Source organism: Sciurus carolinensis, chromosome 14, assembly GCF_902686445.1.
Source record: "Sciurus carolinensis chromosome 14, mSciCar1.2, whole genome shotgun sequence".
Lineage (NCBI taxonomy): Eukaryota > Metazoa > Chordata > Mammalia > Rodentia > Sciuridae > Sciurus > Sciurus carolinensis.
The window spans coordinates 4,026,859-4,051,652 of record NC_062226.1 but is presented as its reverse complement, the minus strand read 5'-3'; the positions used below and the strand labels follow the sequence as shown (position 1 = coordinate 4,051,652).

The window sequence follows — 24,794 nt, the reverse complement described above, 5'->3', positions numbered from 1 at the left end:
CTGGGCACGGTCAGGGAACTCGGGTCTTTCCTTGCACTGCTTGGCCCTCCTTTCTGACCACAGAGCCATGGCACTTCCAGCTGTCTTCTGTGGACACCTGCTGGCAGGTGGGTGCCTGGGGAGGCCACGGAGGGCCGGGCGGCTGGTCTCTCGTGGCATTCTTCCACACTTCCCAGGCCCTGCTGGTGAAGTCCAGCCTCCAGGGGGCTCCCACCAGTCCAGTAGTAGGGCTCCTCAAGTGGCCTGACCCACAGCCCCACAGAGGCCATCCCAGGGCCAGAGCACCACTCGGGGTGGCTTCTGATGGTACACGTGAGCTGTCCCGGGGCAGGGCTGCTGATGGCGGGGCAGAGCTTCACTTCTCTCCAGCAATTGCTGGCCTTGTTCCTACTGAAGATATTTGGCAAGTTCTACCCTGTGAGGGGCACTGAGGAGTCTCACCTGACCCCTAGGCCTAGGGACTGGGCTGAGGTCTTGTCCCAGGTCACAAGCAGGAGAGGTGACTCTGCCACCCAGATCCTATGGACTCCCAAGACCTCCCACTGTGCTGCTCTGACTTCCCAAAAGCAGGAAGCAGGTGACCTGAGTCTAGATGACGTGGATATAGCCATGTTCCAGAAAGGAACGGCAGAGCGGAAGGGCCCTAGATGAGAGGGCTCAGCGCCATTTGTACAAAGGGGAGCCCTGAGGCCAGAGGAGGGGAGAGGGGCCCCCCTGAGTTCTGCCATCCTGGGCGCCCGCCCCCTCCCTGGCTCCACCTGACCCCTCCCTGTCTGATGTGGCCACAAGGCTGGAAGCTGCCTGGTTGTGTTGCTCTCTCTGGGTACAGAAAGTCCACCCTCCTCAAGGCCCACAGCCGGGCAGGACAGGACTTTCCCGCCTTGGGCCCTCAGAGCTCAACTCCCTGCAAAGTTCAGGAACGAATTCCAGATCCTATTTCAGAAGACCTGCCCTAGGTGGCCCAGGCCTGGGAGAACTTGCAAGAGCTTCCAGAGCATCATCATCTGCCCCTACACTGGCACTCTGTCACGTCCACATTCCAAAAAGGCGGATTGAAGACCCACTGTGTGCCTGGCTCTCAGGACTCTGGAATGGGTGGGTTGGACCTGCTGCTGAGCCAGACGTGGCAGAACCCTCCACCCAGCCACCAGAGGACCACACTGTCGTAGGGCCAGGAGGGAAAACAGATGGTGGAGCTGGGTCTTCTGAGTGGGTGCCATACTGAAGCAAGGAGCTCAGGAGCCCCAGCAGTGGGTGAGGAGGGGCTGCAGTTCCAGCTGCTGGAAAGGCCTGTCTGCATCCTACGCCCCACAGAACTGCCCCAGTATCTGCCGGCCATGGAAAGATGGAGACTGTGACTAAGACCCAAGCTGCCACCACCTGAGACATCCTAGCCAGGCCCCCTGCCCGCAAGCCTCTGGGAACCCTCTCCTGCGCCCTGTCCAAGCACCGCCTGGCAAAGCTTGCTGCACGTTCCTACCCGCTTCCTTGATTAGCCCCCAGTCACTCCCTGCACCTCGCCCTCCCTGGCTTTACACATCTTCGTAGGCCACAAGGGACAAGGACTGGTGACTTGGTGACTTGGGCCCCATCAGTGGCCACCGCCTCTGCTGCTGCAGGAGGGACGAAGCTCTGTTCCTTCACACACCTGCCCAGAGCCAGTTGCCAATGGCCGCGGGCTGCCAAGAGGAGGGGCCCGTCCCGGCCTCCCGGTTTCATGCTGAAATCAGTAGCCGCCGGCCCCTGTCCCCAGGCGACCCCAGCCTCATTAACAGGCTTCCTCTTGGGACGCTGCTCTGCCTCCACTCCCCGCCATGCTATCAGGCCATCTTCTATTTTGTGTTAAACTCCTTCTCGTTTATTACAATACAGCTCTTTTCTTATTGACATGGAAATAAAACTTACAATCAATGAGATGTGCTGAAATATACATCAAAACAGGAGACACGGGCCAGCGTTTTCATCTGTTCTTGGGGAGGAACGAGGGTTTACGGGGGTGGGGGGACACTGAACGTTTTTCTTCCCTATTACATGATGCGATTTTCAATGAATCTATAAAGAAAATGAAAACACAAATAGAGTAACCAAACAGGATGATCCCTGCAGCTGTCAAAACTTAAAACAGTTCAGTTTTCCTTTGATTTCTGTTTTAAGTTTTGAAAAGTACATAGATCATCCTCGGCTTTTTCCATTCCTTTCTTTTCTTTTTTTTCTTTTCCTTTTCTTTTCACAGGGAGCCTCCTTCTTAAATCTGCTCACTCTGGGTTCACCAGTGTTGAACCTTAGCAGCCAAAGCCCAACTGACCAAATGACCAGATGGACGTGGCTCTTGTTTCTGGCGCCCTCCGCCGGAGGCAGGAGGGCCCTGGTTCTCTGTTGCTGACCTCTCAGCAGCCCGGCTATTCTTTTCCTCGCTGGATGCCACATCAAAGCAGGCTCAGAGGGGTTCCTTCCTCCTGTGAAACAGTGTTGCACTGGAGTCCAAGGGGACACGGGCTCCTCCGCCCCTGCACCCGCTGTGCGCCAGACACTCCGTGGCGCTTTCCCTCTGGTCTAAATCTTGTCATTACGCCAGGAGGCAGGGACAGTTGCTGCCCATCTCAGGAGCCCCCGAGAGGTCAAGGACTTACTCACAGGCTTGCCCTGAAGAGGGGCCACATCGGGTCCCAGTCCCTTCCGTCTGCGTCGGGTGGATGAAGGGGTCCACGTGGTGCCACCTCCATGATTTTTTTTCCTGGAAGGTCACAGAGTCACGCTTCGGAAGAAGTCTAATGTGACAACTCCTGTCCAGCTGGTCAGGAGAGGGGCTGCCTGCCCCCTGGCGTCCTCTGCTTGGTGTCCGCCTCAGGGTCCCCTGAGTTCCTCTCTGAGCTGAGAAACTGCAGTGTTCCCAGGCGAAGTCACTGGTTCCTCCCGGGTCCCTGAAGGACCAGGGGCTGCACCCACGTTCCTAGACTTGAGTCCAGGGCTCCTTCTCCCCTCCAAGGCAGCTGACCTTCCTACAGTGAGGCCACCCGGAGCAGAGGAGGGACACCTTTTGCAGCAGGGTCCACCCAGGTTGGCATGTCTTTGACTTGCCCTAGAACAGAAACTTCAAGCAGCTCCCAGAAGCCTCTAAGAGCCGTGCTGCCCCAGCTGCCACCGTCTGCACCATCAGAGCAAGGGGACCGTGGTGGCCCAGAGCCCTGCTCCCTGCATCCACGTCCACCCACAGTCCCCCTTCCTCCAGGTGAAGCCGGGTGTCCACGGTGCACCACCCCAGCGCAAGCCCACAGCCTCGCCCTGCGTCTCTTCTCGCTCCTGGATGGAGAGGGCTTCTAAGTGCCCAGGAGGGCAGCATGCCGTGTCCTCCCCGTGAAAGTGTGGCTTTCTTTCTTCCGAGGTGCACATCACATAAAGCTGGCCATTGACATATTTCAAGCATACAGCTGAGTGGCTTTGATGATGCTGTGCCACTGCCCCCTCTGCTTGTCTGAGATGCTTTCATTACCCCAGAGGAGTCCACGTACCATGAGCAGTCACCCCCACCATGGGCGGCCACCAATCTGCCTTCTGTCCCTGGGCTAGCCTGATCTGGACACTTCATCTTAATAGACAATATGTGGCCTTTTGTGTCCAGCTTCTTCCCTCAGCATACTGTTCTCAGGGCGCATCCTCACTGTGGCATCGATCAGTGCTCCATTCTTTTTCATGACTGAATAATAGTCCATGGTGTGGCTAGACCACATTTTGCTCATCTTTTCAACCATGGAGGGACTTTTGGATGGGTTCCCTTTTGGCCACTGTGAACAGTGCCGCTATGAACACCATGTGTGTGGATGAACTTGAACACATCTTTGGGTATAGTCTCAGGAGGGGAATTGCTCAGTCATATTCTAATTCTCTAACCCTGGAGGAGCCCTCAGGTGTCATTTCATGGTGAGCTCTCTCCTCATCCTGGGGGAGGTAGAGTAGCCAGGGATTCAAGCCCTTGAGCTGGCTGAGAAGGGCCAGCTCCAGGTGTGGCTACGTCTTGTCCAAAGCCTGCCACGCCCCGGGCTAAGAACTCAGCTGCACTGGAGCGTCCCCCGACCCTCTGAGCTGGGCGCCCTGGTCAGACCTGTTTTCCAGGGAAGGCAACCAAGACTTAGGGACTAGCAGCATGCTCAAGGTCATGCCCCGTCGAAGCCAGAATTCCAAGTCGGGACCTGTGGCCTCAGCTCACCTTTTGCATCACTGGACTTCGTATCCCGGGACCCTGCCAGCAATTCTGTTTGGACCCGGAGTGACAGGCAGGGGCTGGAGGGTGACAGGCAGGGGTTGGCAGCGCGGGATCTCTGGTCCTCTGCTATGAAGACGAAGCTTGCCTGCCGCGAGTGCCCGGCTGCCAGCAGCAGGCGCCAACCCGCAGGGGGCTGGAGTGCAGCCCCACAGGGCAGACCACCCACCAAGCAAATGTGTGCCCACCACCAGAAGTCCAGGCCTGTCACCCGGGACAGCTCCCACTGACCGTGCTCACTCTGTCCACCACGGTGCAGACCTAGGGGGTGCTGTGTCCCCACTCTACAGACAAGGGACCCAGCGTCCCCCTGACGAGTGTTCAGGTCACCACCACACGGCTGCAGCTGGCGGAGATTCGGTGGCCACGCAGTAAGCAGGGGGCACTGCCCACGCCTCCCTCCTTCAGGAAGGACTGATTCTGCCCAGAGGAGAAGTTTCTGGGCATCCATTCCCCAGGCTTCCTCCTAGGAGGGACTTGGGTCTCTTCACAATCTCAGATGACACCGAGCCAGTTTTTATTGCTTTGAAAATTTTTTCCCAAATCATGGTGTTAGTTCCTCCCAATCTCTCACGTTGGCCTTTTTTCAAATCTCCGAGCGTCTGCCCCCATCCACCCAAACCTGCTGCTGAGTTACGGGCCCCCGGAGGCCGCGGGCTCAGAGCGGACGCTCCGCGCCTTTGTGCTGCCGCCGCCTTCTCCGGGTGTAATCAAACATCAAGCTAAGTAGCAAATAAATCTCTCCATCTCATAAGCTGCACAGCGAGATCATGTAAATGCAAATGAAGGACCTGATTTCAAGCTGTCGAGGGGGAGGGGAGGGAACGCCAGGGCCCTGTCACTGCCACGGCCTCACTCAGCCAGGGCCATCCGTCAGCTCGAGAGAGCAGCCCGGGCAGGAGGGAGCCGCAGCCCAGGGAGCGGGGAGCACCGGCCGGCCGGCCGTGGGAACAGACAGGGCGGGCACCCTGGGGCCTGGAGTGGCCCAGCCACAGTGACTGGGAACCAGTGACAGCAGCCAGCGTGCGCCCAGCCGGCTCCTGGGTGCTCCGGGCACTGCGCCGCCCGGTGAGGTGGGCAAGCCGATTGACCTGCCCCGGGGCACGCGGGATCGGACTCAGTTCCGTGGTCACGACCCACGCTCCGGCTTCCTGTCTCTCCCACGTGGCCGCAGCTCCTCCCTCCAGCCTCCCTGAGCTGGCCGCAGCCACCTGAGCCCCGCACAAACTTGCTGCGGAGCTGTGAAGACTCCGAAGAGCCCCAGCCATGGCTGCTTCCCCACAGCGGACTGCAGAATGCGACTCAGCTCCTCCTCGGCTTTTCTAGTGACAAAAGTGAACTCTCGATACTCCCTCCTGGACCGTCCCGCCCTGGCTACACACCCTCACGCAGGGCGGGACCCTTGTTCTGCTTCCTTCCAGGGTTTTTCCAACGCATTTTAGAAACATGGTCGGAACCGTAGTATGTGTAACGTTGTGAATCCTGCTGTGTCTTTTTTTCACGTGACATTATTTTATGTGCCTTTGATCACATGTGGGTATGGCCTTCTCATGCATGGCTTTGTAGCATCATTATGCAATGTTCAACTGCCACTCAGACAGCACACAGGTTCAAAGAGCCCGGCTCTCAGACGACGCCTGGGTCCTTTGATGCCTAATGTGCCTACTTTACATGATTGTTTATCTGAGCCTCTCATTATGGAAATAAATAAATATCCTCTATGCTAATAATGATCACAATTTGCATTTATATTGTGCTTTTCATTCGCGGATCCTAAGTTGTTTTACAATAATGAACTACCCCTGCGTGAGCACGATGGCTTGTGTGTGCATCTGTATGCATGGATAGAGCTGTGTACAGATATTTATTTAATAACTACCCGGCAATAACTGTGGCTTCCACACAACTGCGCTTTAATAGGATGCAGGAAAGTGAGCGGAGGCTTTTCAACCGCCGGACAGACCTTCATTTAGTTGAGGCTCGGAGCTAGAGGGCTAATGAGTGACCCTACCTTGGTTGCCAGCCGGCAGGGATGAGCGGCTAGGGCGATGTAGACCCTGGGCCTCGAGCTCCCCCGCGAGAAGACCTGCAATGTGGGAACCAGCCCCGTCCCACTGGTCCCGAGAGAGCCACCCTGGGCCACCTGAGCAACGCACCCACCGACTTCACCCCTTCACTTGCTGGCCGGGAAGCGGCTAGCTGAGGTCCGGGAGAGGGAACTGGACAGAAGTGGTTCTGCCTGAGCTGCAAGTTTGGGTCACTTGGGTTGAGGCTTTGGCAAGGTTCCCGGGCAGGGGACCCTCATTCCTAGGTCCCATGAGTCCAGAGCAGAGCCTGCGGGAAATGCCCCCTGGACGTGCCCTCAGAGGGACCGGGTCCTCAAGCTGGCCACCTGCCCTCTAGGGGCTGCCTGCCCGCTGGGTTCCCAGTGCAATTTCCAGGCCTGTCCTTCAGGCAGGGATGGAGGGAGCTGCTGGAGGAGGAGCCCGGAGAATCCCAGGACCCAGGGGACAGGGACAGAGATGGCTTTAATTAGAGCTGAGAGAGGGGAGTGAGGCGGAGGGATGACATCTTAATCAGGCTTAATGAAGCTGTCTGCCGATGGGGACAGCTGTCACCCAGAGCTGCGTTCCAGCCAAGACACTTTGCGAAGAGGGAACTCAGGACAAGGCAGTTCGAAGGCGGCTGGGAGGGGAGGTCGGCGTCGGAGCTGGGGTCTTCCTCCCGCGTTTGCCTCTTGATTCTTGTACCTGGGGACCAGGGACTCCGGCTGGGAACCACTTATGTGCCTCCAACACTCCACAGTTCCCTGTTGTGCAAAACCAAGGCGTGCCTCTTAAATAGAGGATCCTGCACAAAATACCCTAAGAATTCAACCCTAAGAAATGGTCCGAGGGCCAGCCCCGTCCCCGTCTAAGCCTCGACTCGCCTTCTGTCCAGTGGGGTTACTGTAGCCTCCCTTGTAGGGTAACTGTGAGAGGCGCGACCTCGAGGGACGTGCTGTTTGCTGCCGGCTGGCTTTGGGCAAGTGGGAGCCTCCTCCCCTCTCACCGAGGCTCGGCAGAGCTCTGGGAGGAGACCAGGAAGCTCTTGGCACATGCTCAGCACACAGCAAGCACTTGATAAAGGGGCCGCTGAAGGCCATCCCTGGGCCACACACAGGCCTTGCATGTAGCATGTCCCCTCTGGATGCTTGTTCTCTTGTTTCCTTCTTCCCTTTCTGCAGCAAAGACAGCACCGTGGTTCTAAGGGATCCATGTGTGGGGGTGCCCTTGGATTCCACAGCCTGCCATCTGCCCCAGGACCTTTGCACTGCCAGCCTGAGAGCTGGCTGAAGGACCCCTTTTGTGTCTGCCAAGGGCCATTTCTCAGCCCATCCTGAGCAGGTGGGGTAGGCTGCTTGGGGACCCCTACAACTGATCAAAGCTGAGATCTGGGACTGGGTCCTTCAGTTCTGAGGATGTCCAAATGAGGTCGCCATGGAAAAGCCAGTGACCGGGAGGCCTCAGATTGCCTTGCTTTTCAGGGGCAGCTGATCTCAGACCGCGGTCACACACTGCTTGCCCTTGCCCGGAAGCTCAGGCTGGGAGCTGCTCTGAGCACCTGTTTGTCAGTTCAGCTGGCTTCGCACAGCCCCTGGGGGCACCGAGACCCTGGCCTCCTCTGTCACTAGGCCTTTTTCCCTGGGCGGGTTGGGGACCTCTGCTTCTCAGGAGCTCCACCGGACATGCTGGGCCCTCCTGTCCTCCTGGCTGCCCCCTGGATCTTCTTCAGGTCAGCTGTGCCCAAAATGCCAACCCAAGAGCTGTACAGGTTCTCAGCTACTTTCCCTGAGCACTGTCCCAGACCCGGCCACTCAGCCGTGTGGTCCAGGCAGCTTCGTGCCGGGATGTTCCGTGAACGGGCAGCTCTGCCCACACCTGGTCAAGCCATCAGAGCGGCTCCTCCTGGGGTTCTCCACGTGGCACCTGGTGGGTGCGGCCACAGGGCCAAGTCCCGAGACCCGGGTTCTGTGGCAGCAGAACCCCATGGCAGAGAGTGTGTCTGTGCACAGGAGACGGTGAGTCGCCCTGATCTGTGGACGCCAAACACTAAATTGCTGTGGGGCAGCAAGGAACAGTGGGGCGGGCCTGTGTGCGGATCCCGCCTCGGTCCAACAAGGCCCCACAGCTCCCGGGGCCTCCATTTCCTCACCCGGGAAATGGGGACAGCACGGACACCCCTTTGCGGGATCGTCGTGAGCATTGGCAGGAGTGGGTGGGCCTGGCCAGGGATGTCACTGTCACAGTGCCGTGGTCGGTGGCACTGAGGAGGAGGGAGGCCCGTGGGCTGTTTAGTTAGGCCACCCTGCTGGGCAGACGGGCGGGGTGGAGGGTCTGCGGCTCCTCTGGGGCTTTTGCCTGCGAACACCGCCCTCCCCCAAGGACTGAAGCTCCCAGTGGGACATCAAGTGTGGGCAGTTTGGGGACAGGTGGAAGAGAGAAGGTGACAGGAGCTCCCGAGGCCCGCCGGTGTCCTCGGCCTGCACCGGGGCGGGTCAGGCACCCCTGGGTTCTCCCCAGCTGGCACTTGGGTGCCACCTGCTGGAGGGGAGCAGGGGGTCACTGCAGGAGGCCGGGGACCCAAGGTGCCTTCGAGTGGCTCGTCGAGTGGCTCCTTTGCTTCTCCGGCGGGTTCTCGGGAAGTTCCCTGGGTCCCACAGGAGACCGTCTGAGGACTCGGGAAAGCCAGCTTGGCCTTCTCAGGGCTCCCAGGATGCCGCACTGGCCTCAGGTCCGGGTCCAGACTCTTGGCAAATGGAGGCTCGTGGCCATTCTGCTGCCTCTCCCCGGGGCTCCTGCAGCCTTGCATGAAGCCACGGCTCCCGTGTGGACCAGGAGCCTGCTGCTCTGGCCACGCGTCTGAGGGAAGGGCCACGTGGCGGGTCACGGATGGGTGGCCTGGGGACAGGGCTGCGGGTGGGACGGGCTGGGCTGATGGACACCAGGTAGAGGAACATCGTGACCCGTACTTCCCAGACTCCTGGCAGTTCCCTGTCTCTGTCCCTACCCAGGGGACCCCTGTGGACCCCAGAAGTCAGAGGCGGGTCCATGAGGAGCAGGGACGTGGCCCGGCTCCGTCCTCCCACGCTGCACGAGGTCCCCATGCAGGTGCCCCGGCGTTGCTTCCTTCCCAGGTTTCTGGCCTCAGCCAGCACCGCGGGCACCGGGGCCCCTCGCCGGCCTGTGGCGGGGCCACCTCGAGCACGGGGTGTCAAGGGCCTTTACCCCTAGGTAAAGGCAGCGCCCTCTCAAGTTGGGACGCCCAAAGTGTGCAGGGATGTCCAGGCCTCCTCTGGGACAAAGTCGGCCCTGGCAGAGGCCACCGGCACGTGACCGTCTGGGCTGAGCGCACCGGCGTGCTTTCCCCACCCTGAGGCCCTTTCCAGTTGTTTCTAGCGCTTGGCCGTCAGTCCAGCTGCTGTGATTATCGCGGACACATTTGTTGGCGGGCTTACACACGCCTTTCTGTCGGGCATCCAGGGGGGCACGGGGTTATGGGGCAGGCGTGTGTTTAGCTTCAGTGGATACTCCTGCCATTTTGCTCAGTGTTGTAACAGTTTACAGTCCCACCAAGATCGCAAGTGTTCCGATTGCTCCAAATCCTCACCAGCAGCACCTTTTATTTTGCATTTCCCAGAGGTTGGACACCTTGACATCTTGGCAACTTGCGCATCCTTTGAATGAAGTGTCTGTTCAAGTCTTGCTTGTTTTTTTTTTTTATTGTAGGAGTGTCCATCTTTTTCTTATTGATTGGTAGTTGCTCTTTATTTGTGACAGATACAAATCTTTTTTTGGGTACTTACATTGCAGATGTCTTCTCTCACTTTTTGTACTCTGAGATTTTAGAGTGGGGAGCACCCTGTGCTTTCCTCAATTACACCCACTGATGCACTTGGCTGTCATTACTTGTCCTTTTGCAAGACAGTGAATTTCATTAACAGCAGGGTCTATGCATCTGCTTTGTTCATCTTAGAACTCTCAGCACAGGGCTTGGTTCACAATAGGTACAAAATAAATATTTGTGGAATGATAGCAGGAGCAAACCTCCCGCTGGGATGGTTTCTCACAGCCTAAGCCTTTCACGGCAACCATGGTGAAGAGCACAGAGATTGAGGCGCCCGCCTGCTCCCCCACCCCCACCCGCTGGAGGGTGGCAGCCAGCTCCGGAGTCTGTCTGTCCCGTCCTCTGCCAGCTGGAAGTCTGCCCACCTGCACCTGCCCCAGGGAGGCGGGGCCTCTCCTGGAGAAGTCGCATTTTAATTAACTTCCCCAGCAGCCACTGGAGAGCTGGATCATTTTCGTAAACAAATGAGAGGCCAGAGCTTTGTTTGCGGCTGGAGGAGTGAGTCCAGTGGAAGGAATTCAAAACAAAGCCTCTACTCAGATGGAGGAAGGCCGGGTCTGGGATTGGAGGAGACGGCGAGGCTGTAGCCAGGGGCGAGGCTCCAGGTGGACCACCGAGGGCTGCGGGCGGCGTCTCCCAGAATTCACTGGTGGGAGCCCCAGCCCCCGGGGGAGGGGCGGGAGGGATCAGCTCAGGAACTGTGGAGAGGGACGGGTGTCCTCGCAGGAAGGGGACGAGCCTCCCCCCCTCGGCTCCAGGGGAAGACACAAGAAGGCGCCATCTGCTAACTGGGAAGCAGGCCTCCACCAGACGCCAGAGTGGCTGGTACCCAGACCTTGAACTTCCCAGCCTCAAGCCATCAGGAATAACGATCGCCACCTCGGCCGCGCAGCGTAGGCAGCTCTGCAGCCGCCTCGTCTACAGCGGGCATTTCACCCACCCAGGCGCTCCCGGCCACCCTCTGCGCATCTCCTCCTGCGGGGCCCTGGGTGAAACCTGGCTGGTGGAGTCTGAAATCTCTGTGTCCTTTGCTTCATCTTGGCCAGGGCCGGGGCTGGGGCTCCGTGGCGGAGCACTTGCCTAGCACGTGCGAGGCACTGAGTTCCATCCTCAGCACCACATAAAATAAAGAAATAAAATCAAGGTATCGTGTCCACCCACAATTAAGATATTATTAAAAATTTTGCTGTGAGCCTAAAGCTGCTCTACCATGTGAAATTTAAGAACATTGAAATGCACCTTAACAAATGAAGAGGCCGGATCCCTGCCCCGTGACGCGCAGTCTCCTTGAGGAAGGCAGACGGGAAGCTGACCTCCCAGCAGCAGCGGACTTGACCACAGGGCTTCGAGATTTCCAGAGCCCTGATCTGAGGTGTGACGCACATGCTGCTCGACTCACCCGTTTGCAGTGGACAGGTCAACGACTCGGCATATTCAGAGCTGGGCTGCCCTCGCCACAGCGTAAGAGCATTTTCGTCATCCCCACAGAAACGTCCTTTGGCCACCGCCACCCCGCACACCCCACCCCCAGCTCCCGCTGCGCTCCGGGCCACCACCACTGCCTTGCTCTGCCCGTGGGCCTGCCTTCAGGGCGCCCGGCATACGTGGAACCACAGGCTGGGCTCCCCCGTCTTGCCGGCCTCGTGCTGCCGGCGCGGCGGGCAGAGACACCCCCCGAGGGGACCGTCCCCGACTGACTTTTCCACCAGGCCCCCCAGAGGGACATGCTGTGCACCTGCTGCGTACCACCAGGAGAAGGCCGGCAACAGAGGCCGAGGCTCGGGCTGCACAGGAATCTAGGGGCCAGGTGGGGCGGCCTGCAGGTGCACTCGTGGGTGTGGACAAAGTCACCTTGTCTCAGGCCCAAGTGCTCAGAAGGGAATCGCTGCATTCGGCTGAGCTTGGGGCGGTGGGGCGCGCCTAGGCAGAGGCGGGGCCGGCAGCGCCAGGGCCTTCCATGAAGCCAGGGAAGGCAGCCACGGCGGGGGCGCAGGGACTTCAGATGATGGGGTGCGGGCTAGTCCTCCTGGATGGCAGGCTGCTTGTGGGGTCAAAGCCGCAGTCTGGACGGGCCGGGATGGCCAGCCCGAGGGAGGGGTTCTTTCCAAAGACAACCATAACCCTTGGCCATGGTCCCCAACCAGCTGTGCCCCTCTCTGCAGCCACCTGCACGGAGGAGGTGACGGCAGCATGAGGCTGAACCCGCCACCCCCTCTGGACCTGTAGGTGAGGCCAGAGCAGGGAGGTGCCAGGAGGCCTATCACCCCGGAGTCCTCGGCCTGTGGCCCCGGCCAGGGGGGTTGTGGCTGCCCCACCCTCGGCCCACAGGCTGACGGCACCAGGGAGCCACGTAAACCGGGGGCTCGGGTTCATGCAGCCTGTGGATCTGAGCTGAAGACAGCCGGGGTTCCAGTCCCAGCCCCACCACATGCCACTGCCTGGCCTGACTCGACCTTGGGGTCCCCGTCTCGCAGGTGGGGAGGAGCCGGGCGGCATCTGGGTGACCGAGAGGGCTCATTGAGAGAAGCCGTGGGAGGGACTGGAACAGAATCGGAGCTCGCAAGCGCTCGTGGCGAAGGAGGAACAAAGCTCAGGGCCTGGGCAGGTGGGGCTTGACCCCAGGGAGCCGCTGCCCTAAGGGAGGCATCCTGACATCCCACCCACCTGGGGGCCATGGGTAAAGGACCCCGGCTCTGGGGGTCTCGGTTTCCTTGTCTGTACAATGGGAAACTACCGTGGTTGATAGCAGGAGCAACTTCCCCCGTAGGAACCCCTTCTGGGGATCAAGGGGGCACTTTCCAGAGACCCGGAGGGTAGGAGGAGCTGCCCAGGTGCCAAGGGGTCACCGTGTCCCTAGCCTAAGATGGGGATTCAAGGGGACGCAATGATGGCTTGAGTCGCCCTGGCAGGAAGTGTTGGCCCTCCTGGCGGCCTCGGCCGGACCTCTTGACCCTGCCCTGGGTCTCCAGACAGCGGGGCAGGCCCAGGCGTCCCCCCTCCAGATAGCACCCCCTCCTCTGACCCCCAAGGTGCCCTGGGGCTGCACCTCTGCTGTCCTGCTCTCGGTGCCAGCGGGCCATCTGCGTCCCCAACGCCGGCTTGGCTCCTCTTGGGAGCCCCAGGGCCGAGCACAGGGCTGGGCACCTCCAGCCCTCACGCTGCTCTCCCTTCCCACAGGCTGAACTCGGCAAGCCCCGGGAGAGAAGCTGCAGCCTGCCCGGCCTCGATTTCAACTACGGACTCTACATCCGGGGGCTGGACGGAGGGGTCCCAGAAGGTGAGGCAGCGTGCACGCAGCACCAGGGGCTGGGTGTAGACGGAGCCTCACCCCTGCCTGACCTGGCTGCCTGGCAACTGGCCAGGAGAGGCCCTGGGGGACCCGGTCTGAAGGACAATTCTGGCAGAGACCAGGAGCCTGGGTAGACAAGTGGTAAATCCGGGGTGTGGCCGAGATGGGTGGACCCGGCAGGGTCAGATCCGAGTCAGGTCTGAGTCAGGGCAGGAGCAAGGGCCCCAGGAGGGGCTGACTGGCTCTGTGCTGCTGGAGGTGACCAAGGACCTGATGGTCTAGCAGAGGCCCAGGGGCAGGAGAGCCAGTTCCTCAGGAGGCCAGGCACCTCTGACGTCCCCGGAGCCCTGCTCCACTGGCTTGGGCGTCCTGCTTTCCAGGGCCAGGCTGTCCTCCAGCGGGCTCAGGGTAAAGGGAACCCTGCCTCCTCTCAGTCCTGGACCTGCGTGCTCTACCCCACCTGACCACTGCCCCGGGGTTCTGTCCCCTCAGCCATCGGGCACTGGAACGTGTTTAAGCAGCAGCCCACCTGCCCCCAAGAGCTGACCCGGAATTACATCGCCATGAACCGTGGGGCAGTGAAGGCCGGCCTAGTGACCGCCCGGGAGAACATCCTCTACCGTCAGCTCAACGACATCCGCATCAGCGACAAGGACGACCGGCGGCTGAAGAAGGAAGCGCCGTCCCTTCCCCCAGACATGACTTACGGGATCCAGGCACGGTAAGCTGGCCGGCCCCCTGGGCTCTGCCCAGTCATGGACAGGAGGGCCAGGAGGGGTACGGCTGAGGGGGGACCAACCTGCGGGTCGGGGAAGCGGAGCATCTTCTCAGGCTGCTCCTCTCTCCCAGCCCCGTCCCCTTGACGTCCGTGGCCAGGCGGGGATTCCTGTGGACCGGGGACCCACCCGTCCGGTTCTTGCACAGGCGCTGGTCAAACCTGCCTCTGCCCCAGGGGGTAATAACCAGGGGGAAGGAGGCAAGAGCCTGTGGGGGCCCTACAGCCTGGCACGACCCATGAGGCCACCAGACAGGCTCTGGAGCCTGGGCTCAAACCAGGAATCTGTCCGTGACTAGCCGTGGGAGCCAGGCTGGGTCCACCCTGTGGAGCGGGAGGCACGGTAGGCGCCTCCTAGTATTGCTAGGGGTTTTCCGTGACGTGAGCTCTCCGCCCTCACCTCACGCAGCTCTTGACTGACGTCAGTATTGTCCTGGTTAAAACGATGGCTGCAGACCCGGGAGTTAGGAGTTTTAGGACTTGACTGAAGTTGACCACACTTAGCGAGGCGCACAGATCACCCAGGGCCGGCTCAGTGAAGAGACTCTCCACACCTGCGGCTCAGATAGAGCGGAGAGCACACCTGGGGAAGCGCCGTCCCCAGGCCAGGTGTGTGTCCTTGTGTGCTCTGTTGTCCTCGCCAACACCGAGCTTGGAGCCTTGCAGCACAGACAGGACCAGCCTGAGCTGTAGGCTGGCAGCCCAATGCACAAGGACACAGGTCCACAGAGACAGGCAGGGAGGTGGGCGCCCACGGCAAGGACTTTGAGAGCCATGTGCCCCTCCCGTCGCGGCCACGCCTGCTCTCCCAGTTCCCAGAATGGCCCCTCTGCAGGCGCTGCGCACACTGCTCAGTCACCCCCAGAGCACAGGCTGAGCTGTGTTACGCCCCATGCAGACGGGGTGACAGCTCTGGGTTGGGACTGCACCCTGTTTGCTGTCTTGTCCTGCCCGCACCAGACCCCTCTGTCTGGACGTGGAACCGTCTCTGCATCTTCTCCCCCAGTGGCCCATGTCCATGGTGGGAACAGATGCCACCTTGACTTCAGGGAAGGGCATGTGACCAGGCCTGGCCAATCAGGACATCAGGCTCCCCTGACCCAAAGGTCAGTACGACCCGGGCCTGGCCAGTCCACGCACTTTTCAATCCCTAGTCACAGGGGTCACCTCACAGGCAGACCTGCCATCCACTTCCCATGACCCTCTATGGAAGCGGAACGTGGCTGTGTGTGATCAAAACTCAACTTGAACTGCCTTGACACTCCCGGGGGAATGTATCTGTTCACGAGATTGAAAGGCCCAGGGACAGAACTTCAGGCATAGCTGGATCCAGGCAGTCAGGTGACATCATCCACACGTGACCTGTCTCTCCTTGCGACGACTGTGCTTCCACCTCTGTGAATAATGCCGCCGTGAGCTTGGGTGTGCAGACAGGGCTTGGGGTTCTTCGAGTGGCATTGTTGGGACACTGCGACTCTGTGCCAGGTGCTCCGAACACACCTGCGGGTTCCAGGCAGGTGCCCGCACTCCGCCTTCCATCCGTCAGCCGGGTGGAGCCCTCTCATTCTGCAGGGTCAGTCCGGCTACCTGGCTTTGCCAGCTCTTCCACCTCCCATGGCCTCATGCACACGACTCGGCTCTTACCAGAAATGCAGCTCCATTCACCCACCTTAAAACTGGGATGGGACATTGAGGAGCTTGGGAAAGTCACTCATAGGCTGAACTGGCCAGTGTACATCGTCCTCCCACCATTGAGGTAATCCCCGTCGCCCCTCCAGGGCATGCCCGACTCATCCCGCTTAGATTCTTAAAATACTTAACACTGGAGCACGCAGACATTAGCGGTCACCGTCTGGAAGCCTTTATTTAAAACAGAGGAAGCAGAAAAGCTGAGAGAGGCCAGGAGAGCCTCCTGAGGCCACACAGCAGGTCGTCAGTCAGACCGTCAGGGGCCAGGCTGGCGGGCGCCCGTCCAGTGCGGGTTCCTCTCTGCCCTGCCTCTAGTTCATTCGAGGCTGGGGCTGAGGCCCAGCGCCTGGTCCCGGGACTTCAGTTGTGCATTGTTATTGCTTCAGTCAGCCGGGCTCGGAAAGGCCCCATTATCATTCAGCTTTCAATATAAAATCTTAAATTGCTATAAAGCCAAGTGGTCACAATTCCAGGGCCAGGACGTGATGAAGTGCCCGCTACATCTTCTGTGATGGTAAATGGGCTTTGCATATGCAAATTGAATGGATTTTAAAATGGTATTTAATGACAATTTTCGTAGCAGACATTAACATTAATTGCACAAAAATGAAAATGCTACATTAGGTTGCTGTTAGCAGCAAACATCGTGGCCATAAAGCTTTATCTTTATCAACAGCAGCCTTCTCCAATGTGACAGGGCAGCTCGGCAAATTGCAGGCACAAGGGCTTTTATGGAAGGGAAATATCCCCCCAAGCAGGCCCGAATCAGCATCAATTTTGCTTTATTTCTCCGTAAATGGAGGTTAAATGGCTGCTGGAGAAGCTTTCACTGAGATGCCGACCTGTCTGGCAGGCCCGTCCACTCCCCACTGAAAGGCGGGGAAGGGTCGCCCTCCCCTAACGGGGCTATTACTTTAACGTTAGGGCCAAGGACATTCTCTAACGACCCCTTCTACGAGGCTCGGTTGTATTTATTCCTTTACTTTAAAAGCATGTTAAAAACCAAATCCGATTACACTAGACTGCCGAGGAATTGCCGGGCGATTTGGTCCAATAAATAAATAAAGAAACAAACGAGCACCATTTACTCACAACTACGGGCACATTAAAAAGTGAAGTTCCGCCTCCGACGCCAGGCACAACACGCGCTCTGAGCTGGGGCGCTGAGCCGTGGAGGGCCAGGGCCAGGACCACCCTGCGCTGGGGTTGCTGGCCGAGAGGCCCCATCCCCGTCAGATCCTCCTGCTGTTGATGGCGAGATGGATGTCAGAGGGCGCCCCTCTTTACCCTCACCTGGTGCTCCCGCCCCGCCGCCTCTCCCTGCCTGACAGGACTCAAACCTGAACTTGGAATCGTCCGATTACTTCCTTCCCAGTTGGCCCCTGTGGTTCCCAGTCCACAGCGGGACTGCCTCTAAGTCGGAGAGGGATTTTCAATCCCTGGCCCTCTGGCTAAGAGGACGCAGAGACCTAAGCAATCATCTGGAAAACGGGGGCATGTGACCTGTGGTCAGGCTGGGGACGGTGCCTGTCAGCCGCCATGCTTATGTGGCCCGTGCAGTAACTCAAGAACATTTCTTCAGTTTGAACAAGGGTCCGGGGTGCAGTTGGGTGGTAGAGCACTTGCTTAGCAGGCAGGGGGTCCCGGGCTCCACCCCAGCACCACACACAAAAAAGTCTGAATGAGTTGGTAAATTTAAAACGTGGGGTCCTGTAAACCTCTGGTCTTCCTGCTCCTCTGGACAGGTCAGAGGCCTGGGCAGCTGGGGGGGGCTGCGTGCCTACCTGGCTCTTTGCACAGAATCACTGCTCTTTGGTGCATCCGAGTCCTCCAGCCTGACGCCCATCATTTGCATTACCTGCCTGGTCCAGGTAGACCCTGAGTTAGGTGTAGACCTGTGTGGACCTCTGGTCGTGGTCTCGGCTCCGGTACCGTTTTTGCCCTTGGAACACAGGAGGCAGCGACTCGCCGTGCAGCTGTGGACTTAGCTTAACTGTCGAGCGTTCTGCACACAGGGTTGCTGATCCCCCATCTTCCTGTGAGGCAGGGGTCATCTGCACACTCACAGGCCCGGAAAGGCAGGCGAGGGCCCTGCCCGTGGCCATGTGGCCACACCGCCTGCGTGTGCACAGGGTCTGGCTGGCCCCCGTGAAGTCCACGTCTCTGGGATCAAACAGTTGGAAAGAGTCCAGGCACTCTCTCCCAGATCCGCTCCGATCTCAGCATTCAAGTCAGGGAAGGATTTTAGAAATTCTTATTACTAGCGTGTAAGGCCATGACACAGATCTCAGAGCAGGCTGTGACCTGGGGCCCATAAACAGATATGTCTGGAGGCCAGATATGTAACTATGAAAGAGGTGCTTAATTATTGATGTGTCTTAATAAGTGTCGCTAATGTTCACATGCCCTTGGCACATCTTAATTGTTACTGCGCCTAATTGGTCCAGCATGGCCGATTATGATGAGTCAGGGATGGTGGGGAGCCGGGAGCAGCCAGGGCTGAGAGCAGCTGGCACTCCTGGTGGATTCCGGGCACCTCGGCTCTCCTGCCACCCTGCTGGGGAGCCTCATGCTGCACTCAAGGCAAGAATGCTAGCAGGAGGGCCCATCACTCAGTCAGTGAGCAAACAGCCCCCAAGCATCGTGTCTGACACGGGCCAGAGGAATTCATGATGCAGCCCTGTGCTATCGCTGCGGCTACACAGCAGATCGTGCGACCGAGCTCGGGTGCATCTGCATTAAGGAACTCAGAACAGCTCTGAGAGCACCGGTGTGGGACTCTTTCATCCCCATCCTATAGAAGAGGAGAGGGAAGGTCAGAGAGGTGACATCGCCTGTGGCTGCTCTGCAGTAGGGTGGTGATTAGTCTGGCCTGAATGCCTATGATGGTGACGGTGGCACTCATCTGTGTCCTTAACAAACACAAGGGTGGAGGCGACGTGGCTAGAGTGACACCCAAGTTTCTCCTGCACAGGGGGGAGGGCTGAGGCAGAATATAGCGTCTGGACTTTTTCTTAATCTTTAGTACTCAATTGGGACCCACTGAAAGAGCCCTCCGAGCCTCCCTTAGAACGTGTCACCTGCCTGTCGGCTTTCTGTTACTGTAACAAAACACCTGCTGTAAAGGACTGAAGAAGAGGAAGGTCCTGGCTCGTGGCTCCAGCCATCATGGGTTGGCCCTGTTCCTGTGGGTTGGTGGCAAGGCAGTGACCCGCCTCATGCTGGCTGGGACAGGAGGCGAGAGGGAGGTGGCCAGGGCCCTAGCGTCCTCCCTGGGCACACTCCCGTACGACTGGAAGACTCCCAACTAGGCCCCACCTCCGAAGGTCTCCACCACTTCCCAGGAGAGCTCTGGGCTGCAGCCAGGCTTTGAGCACAGGGTTTATCCAAACCATAGCCTGTGGCGTCCTTCACCTTCAGTGGCTCCCCGCTTCCCGGGAACCTTCAGCACACCAGGCGCTCCAGCCCACTCCTGCTAATCTGGGGGGCTGACCCCAGGACCTTTGCCGAAGAGGCCCTTGGTAGATGTTTGCTGACTGAATGCACGATGGCCGTCAAGCCGGCCACAGCACCTTCTGCAGAATCCTTGGTTCACCCATGGAGCCTGTCCGGACCCCAGCCTCCTGACGAAGACACGCAGGCCTGGAGAAAGAAGAGACCTAACAAGTGCAGAGACTGCGCCAACCTTCCGCTGGCGGCTCTGCTGGCCCTGCATCAGGTGCGTCATCGGCTGACGCTGACATGTCTGAAGGATGGGGGAAACTTTACAGGCTGTTAAAAATGTTTGCTGCCTGACAGACTTTTTGAATCTCTCTGCCAAGCTGATTTATTTTTCAAATCTACAGTGGGCCCATCAATCACTCTGGGTTATTTTGTCTCTCCCGGAGCCGGTGGCCAAAATCCACGCCACCCACCCAAACTCCTGTCAAATGATGACAAGCCCCTTCTCAGAGTTTCTCAAGACCAGCACCAGCCGACAGCCGCCGGGTAGAACCCGGTCTGGCCACAAGGGGGCGCCTGCAGCCCTCTCCTGCCGGAAGCCTGTGTCCTGCCAGGCAGAACCTCCGCTCCAGCCCCTCCCGCTGGCCTGATCCGCCACAGCGCTGGCTGCACTGCACGCAAAGATCTCTCTGCTGTTCGCCAGTTCTCTCCACTGGACACTAGAGTCCCACAGGCCGGGCACAATATCTCAGTTTCGTCTGCAGCTGAGTGGGCCCCAGAGTCTAGGCCTGGGGTGCAGCTCAGTGGTAGAGCACTTGCCCAGCATGTGTGAGGCACTGGGTTCCGTTCCCAGCACCTCAAAGAAAACACACACACGCACGCACAATATAAATACCTATATATAAATATATATCAACACTTGTATATTTACGTATATGTGTTTCAGGATCTAACAAGATGCCTGGCACATAATAAGCACTCAATAAAGATTTTGGGGGGAAGAAATATGGTCCAGAGCCCTTTCAGATTTCTGAAAGCAAAATAGGCAATCTATTTGAAAGTCAGAGAAGGGATGGGAAAGCTCGAGATTCCTGCGTCATTTAGTATCATTTAAAAGACTGTACTCTGTCTCTGCCCATCCCCAACCTGCCCCATCTCTGCTTATATTACAAATTCTTGCCTGTATTAAGAGAGGTAGCAAATCTAAAACAAGGGAGGTGACTTCCATGCTCCATTCTGCTGCTCAACTCATACTTTCGGCATGGAGTTAAAAAGTGCAGAGTGCTGTACCTGCAGGAGAAGGCCCACAGACAGGGGAGTCCACAGAGGGAAGCCGAGGGGTGGCGCCGGACAGGAAAGGGAGACCACTGAGTAGGGAGAACGTGGCAAGGAAGGAGGAGAGTGCAGAGGAGACCAGCAACGTGCTAACTCCGCGGCCCTCGCCACCAAGGGGCTGGGCTCTAGGGCTCTGAGAAGCAGGGAGGCCGCGTGTCGGGTGGCGCCAGGGCTGGCGGCCAACACCGGCACCGCCCTCACGCAGTCCCTGGGCGCCGCGGCTCCCGCCTGCCCCACAGGGACAAGACCCGCCCTGTGGGCGGGATGCTGGGGCTTGGAGAGCCACGTGCCCAAGGCCACAGGACAGTTGGTGGCGGTGCCAGGATTTGAGCCATGGCTCCTTCCAGAGCCCCTGTCCGTGTCCACGGGCTGCCCGCTTCCAGGGCAGAGCGAGGCCCAGGTGAGGAGGCTGTTTGTCACCCTGAGCCCCGTCCACCACCATGCGGGGCCTGGTGTGCAGGCCAGTGCTGGCGGTGGGCCCAGAGGCCAGACCCGGGCGCAGCAAGCGCTGCCAGCTCTCTGCTTCCTTCCTCCTCCCTCCTCCTCCTCCGTTTTTCTTGGCCCTGGGGATTGAACCCAGGTGCTCCATCACTGAGCCACGTTCCCAGCCCTTTTTATTTTTTTGAGACAAGGACTCACTGAGTTGCTGAGGCCCTTGCTTAGTGGCAGAGGCCGGCTTTGAACCTGCGATCCTCCTGCCTCAGCCTCCTGTGTTGCTGGGATCACAGGCTGTGCCACCTCGCCGGCTGAAAGCATTTCTGAGGAGCACCACGCAGGCCTGGCTGTCCCTGTACAGCACCATAGCCATGGCTGCAGACCTGTGTGATCCGCCACCCCTGCCCCCCGAGGGCCGAGGCATGGAGAAGTTCTGTCCCCAGCAGGCGGCCGCAGGCGACTGGCCAGGTGGGGCTCAGCGGGCAGCCAGAGTGCATGGGGGAGGGGCGGGGTGTTGGCCAGGACCCCAGGCCTCTCACTGCAGCCAGGACGCTGCTGCTGGCCCCCCGGGGGTCCTCCTCCTCGGGCCGTCCGCCTCCCCGAGCCTGGATCCCAAGGGCCCAGGCAGGGAGACCGAGGCAGGGAGGAGCGGCTGGAGCCCGTTCCCAGGCAGCCTGGTCGCCCAGCCCCCGGGCTCCCCGCTCGCCACGGCCCTGCCTCCAGAGCGGGGATGACACATCTTTCATGATTTCCCTCGTCCCCTTTGGCTCTCCAGTGGCCCAGACAGAGATTTATTCCCAGCCTGATGCTCGTGGCTTCCAGAGCCGGCAGGGCTGGGGAGGCGCTGACGGCCCGTAATGGATAAGGCCGCAGCTCCCCCAGGGCCTGTGCCTGGGCCCATCCATCAGGCGCTGCTGGGTGCCGAGGTCAGCGCTAACGAGGCCGCCGGCCGCTCCCCCGGGTCTCCACGGTGGCGCACACTCGAGCTCCACTTTTGATTTTCCGGAGCTGGGCTACGCCCGCCTCCAGGGGAGAGCGAGAGCCCACCCTGCACCTCTCCCCAGCTCCACCAGGGTGGGGGTTGCTGGGGCCGGGTCACTAGCTCCTCTGGTGACATAGTGGCCTCCTGTGACACAGGGCACAGCCGTACTGCCGTGAGCCGGCCGGCGCCCCTGGAGCCCCAGGAAGAGCCAGGCTTCAGCTCCAGTGTCTGCCCGCCACCTGCTGCGGGGCAGGCCCGGTGCGGGGGGCTGAGGGCCACTGGCTCAGCCAGGATCCTGCCCTGCGGAGGTCAGGAGGTGCTGTCCGTGCTGCCCCGGAGCCCTGCTGCGTGCTGACCCATGACCACACCAGCCCCCACTTCTCCAGCTGCAGGGGCTGGTGCCGGGCTGGGTGCCCCGTGCACCGCCTCACGGGACCCCAGGACTGCCGTGGGCACCGAGTCTCTTAGCTCCGTGTCACAGATGGCGACGGAGGCCGGGAGACACGAGCCCGCAGCCAGGCAGCCAGACAGTGCTTGTGTGGGGCGTTCATCCCAAAACCCACGGGTGCCTCTGCCCTGCGCCACCGACTGGCCTCACACAGGTGCTTGGGACACGGAGGAGGGTGAGACACAAAGCGGGCGTCCAGGGTAAGGGCCACGTGGGTGCCTCTGGGTGGCAGGGGAGGTCAGGGGCTCCACCCTATGCGAGGCCTCCCTTGGCCCCCTGAACCCCCAACATGGTCCTCCTGCCTCTGGCCTCACCCCGCTTTTCCCTCGGCTGGGGATGCAGTTCCCTGTCTGACCCTTGCCAGGCCCCCGTGGGTTCCCAGTGGATGCATGTGGCCAACTGCATGGGAAGGAGCAGCAGCTGTGTCCACCACCCCTGCCCGCAGAGCAGGCCAAGCCTGGGCCCAAGAGCACCCCGGCGGCCACCTCTCCGGGGGTCAGACTCTTGTTGGACTCAGTCACCGGGGCCTTTGATAATTGCTGTTTATTAGTTTCTGTGTTCTGGAACTAATTGCCTCAAACTCAGTGGCTTAAAACAGCAGGAGTTGCTTGACTCGGTGTGGAGTCCGCAAGCCGGAGATGGAGGGGCCGTGGGCACAGCACTCTGGAGGCCCTCGCCGGGAGCCTTTCCCCAACTCCCAGCTCCTGCTGGCTCCAGGTCCCCTCGGCTGTGCCACCTGGCCCCAGCCTCTGCCTCGGTTTCCACGTGGCCTCTCCTGTGTCCGTGTCTCCTGTGTGAGGATGCTTTTGCCACTTCGGGTCACTCAGACCCTCCAGGGCTGCCTCACCTCAGGAACCTTCACTACCTGGACAAGACTCGTTCCCGGATAAGGTCCCATTCCCCGATTCTGGGTCTGGAGTGGCCCTGTCTTTTGGGAGCTAACATCTGACCCACTGAGAGAACAGCAGTGCCTTGGCCTGAACCAATCAGACGCGCCGTCTGAGGAAGGGGCGGAGCCCGGGTCTCGCTGCCTCCTGCCCGGTGCTGCTGCAAGCAGTGTGAAGCAGTCTGTCGACAGGCAGGGGTTTTAACCAGCTAGAAGTGGCGGGCCCAACGCTGGAAGCCAGGTTTTACACCCCCTCTGTGTTGATGGGGAACTTTCCAGAAGTTGGTGACTAACTCCCATGGAGCCACCTCTCAGATCCCACAGCTGCGACCATCTGGTGGCATTTGCTTCCCGTCCTTTCTTTTGTTATTAAAGAAACAAAATCTAACAGATACAGAAAGAGCCCCTCTTCTCCGGGGCCGCCTGAGCTCGGGGTGCCTGTCTTTGCAGACACGTAGGCGGCCCTCTGTCACTGTGTCCGCAGCTCCGCCCCTCTGTCACGCTGCGCAGTGGCCCAGCCCGTCACCATGTCCCCTGATGCATCCACCTAGGCTGTCTCCCTCTCCCTCGGGCTGGACGTTCTGGACTCCTCCTTCCCCATGACGAGGCCCGGCAGGCACACCTGCTGGTGTGTGAGAGGTTCCTCGGCCCCACGTCGGCGGGGGAGCCGCCGGCTGAGCCGGGACCTGCTCAGCACAGAGCAGACGCCCGTGGTTCTCCCACGTGTCCACGCTGTCTGCGACCCATCTTCTCTACCTGCTGGCGTCAGCAGGTAACCGTGCGGAGATGCTCCCGTCTGTCCCTCTGGGCACCCTGGATAGCTGCCCTGGTCACCAGGGCACTCAGGACAGTCCCGGCTTGCCCACGCTGGGCCGCAGCCTGGCCTCCAAACTCCACATCCTCTGCTCTTTCCATTGCTGTCGTTGCTTCCCTGTGGAGATGCCCCTCTGGTGCCTGCCTGGCCCCGGGTGTCAGGAGCCCCTGACGGGCGGGTTTCCTGGTGGCCCAGAGTCTCGGTCACCTCCCTTTCGGCCCCACCCAGCAACCCCCTTCCTTGACCGCCCTGCCGCTGGCACCCGTGCAGGAACTGCTAATTGAATCTGCCCTTGTGAAAAATGTGAACAAATTGCAAATCGCCTCTTAGACAGATTCAGAAGTCAGGGCTGCTGCTGACAAGCCTCCCGCTCCGTCCTTAGCTTTTATGTTGGAGCCACAAACAGTTAAGAAGGAACCACAAGCCCAGAGGTCCTCTTGCCTAATTAGCTCTCGGGGCCCTGCCAGGGAGGGCAGCCGACCAGATACCACCCCACATCCCCTGCTCCATAAGGCCAGGGCCTTGGCAGAGGCAGGACAACTCAGAAAAGGTGGCC

The 24,794-nt window shown here is 59.7% G+C and overlaps 1 protein-coding gene and 1 pseudogene across 2 annotated transcripts in view; one reads left to right on the top strand and one right to left on the bottom strand.

Annotated features, from left to right (window-relative positions):
- Positions 1–9,109, bottom strand: part of LOC124964744 (RNA cytosine C(5)-methyltransferase NSUN2-like) — a 48,145-nt pseudogene extending 39,036 nt beyond the window's left edge.
- Cfap77 (cilia and flagella associated protein 77) overlaps positions 1–24,794 on the top strand; it is a 123,621-nt gene that overhangs the window by 56,569 nt on the left and 42,258 nt on the right. For both annotated transcript variants that reach the window (XM_047524880.1, XM_047524879.1), the window contains exons 2-3: positions 13,322–13,421; positions 13,926–14,154. In XM_047524880.1, the coding sequence (XP_047380836.1) occupies positions 13,322–13,421; positions 13,926–14,154 (329 nt within the window). The remainder of the gene's footprint in view (positions 1–13,321; positions 13,422–13,925; positions 14,155–24,794) is intronic.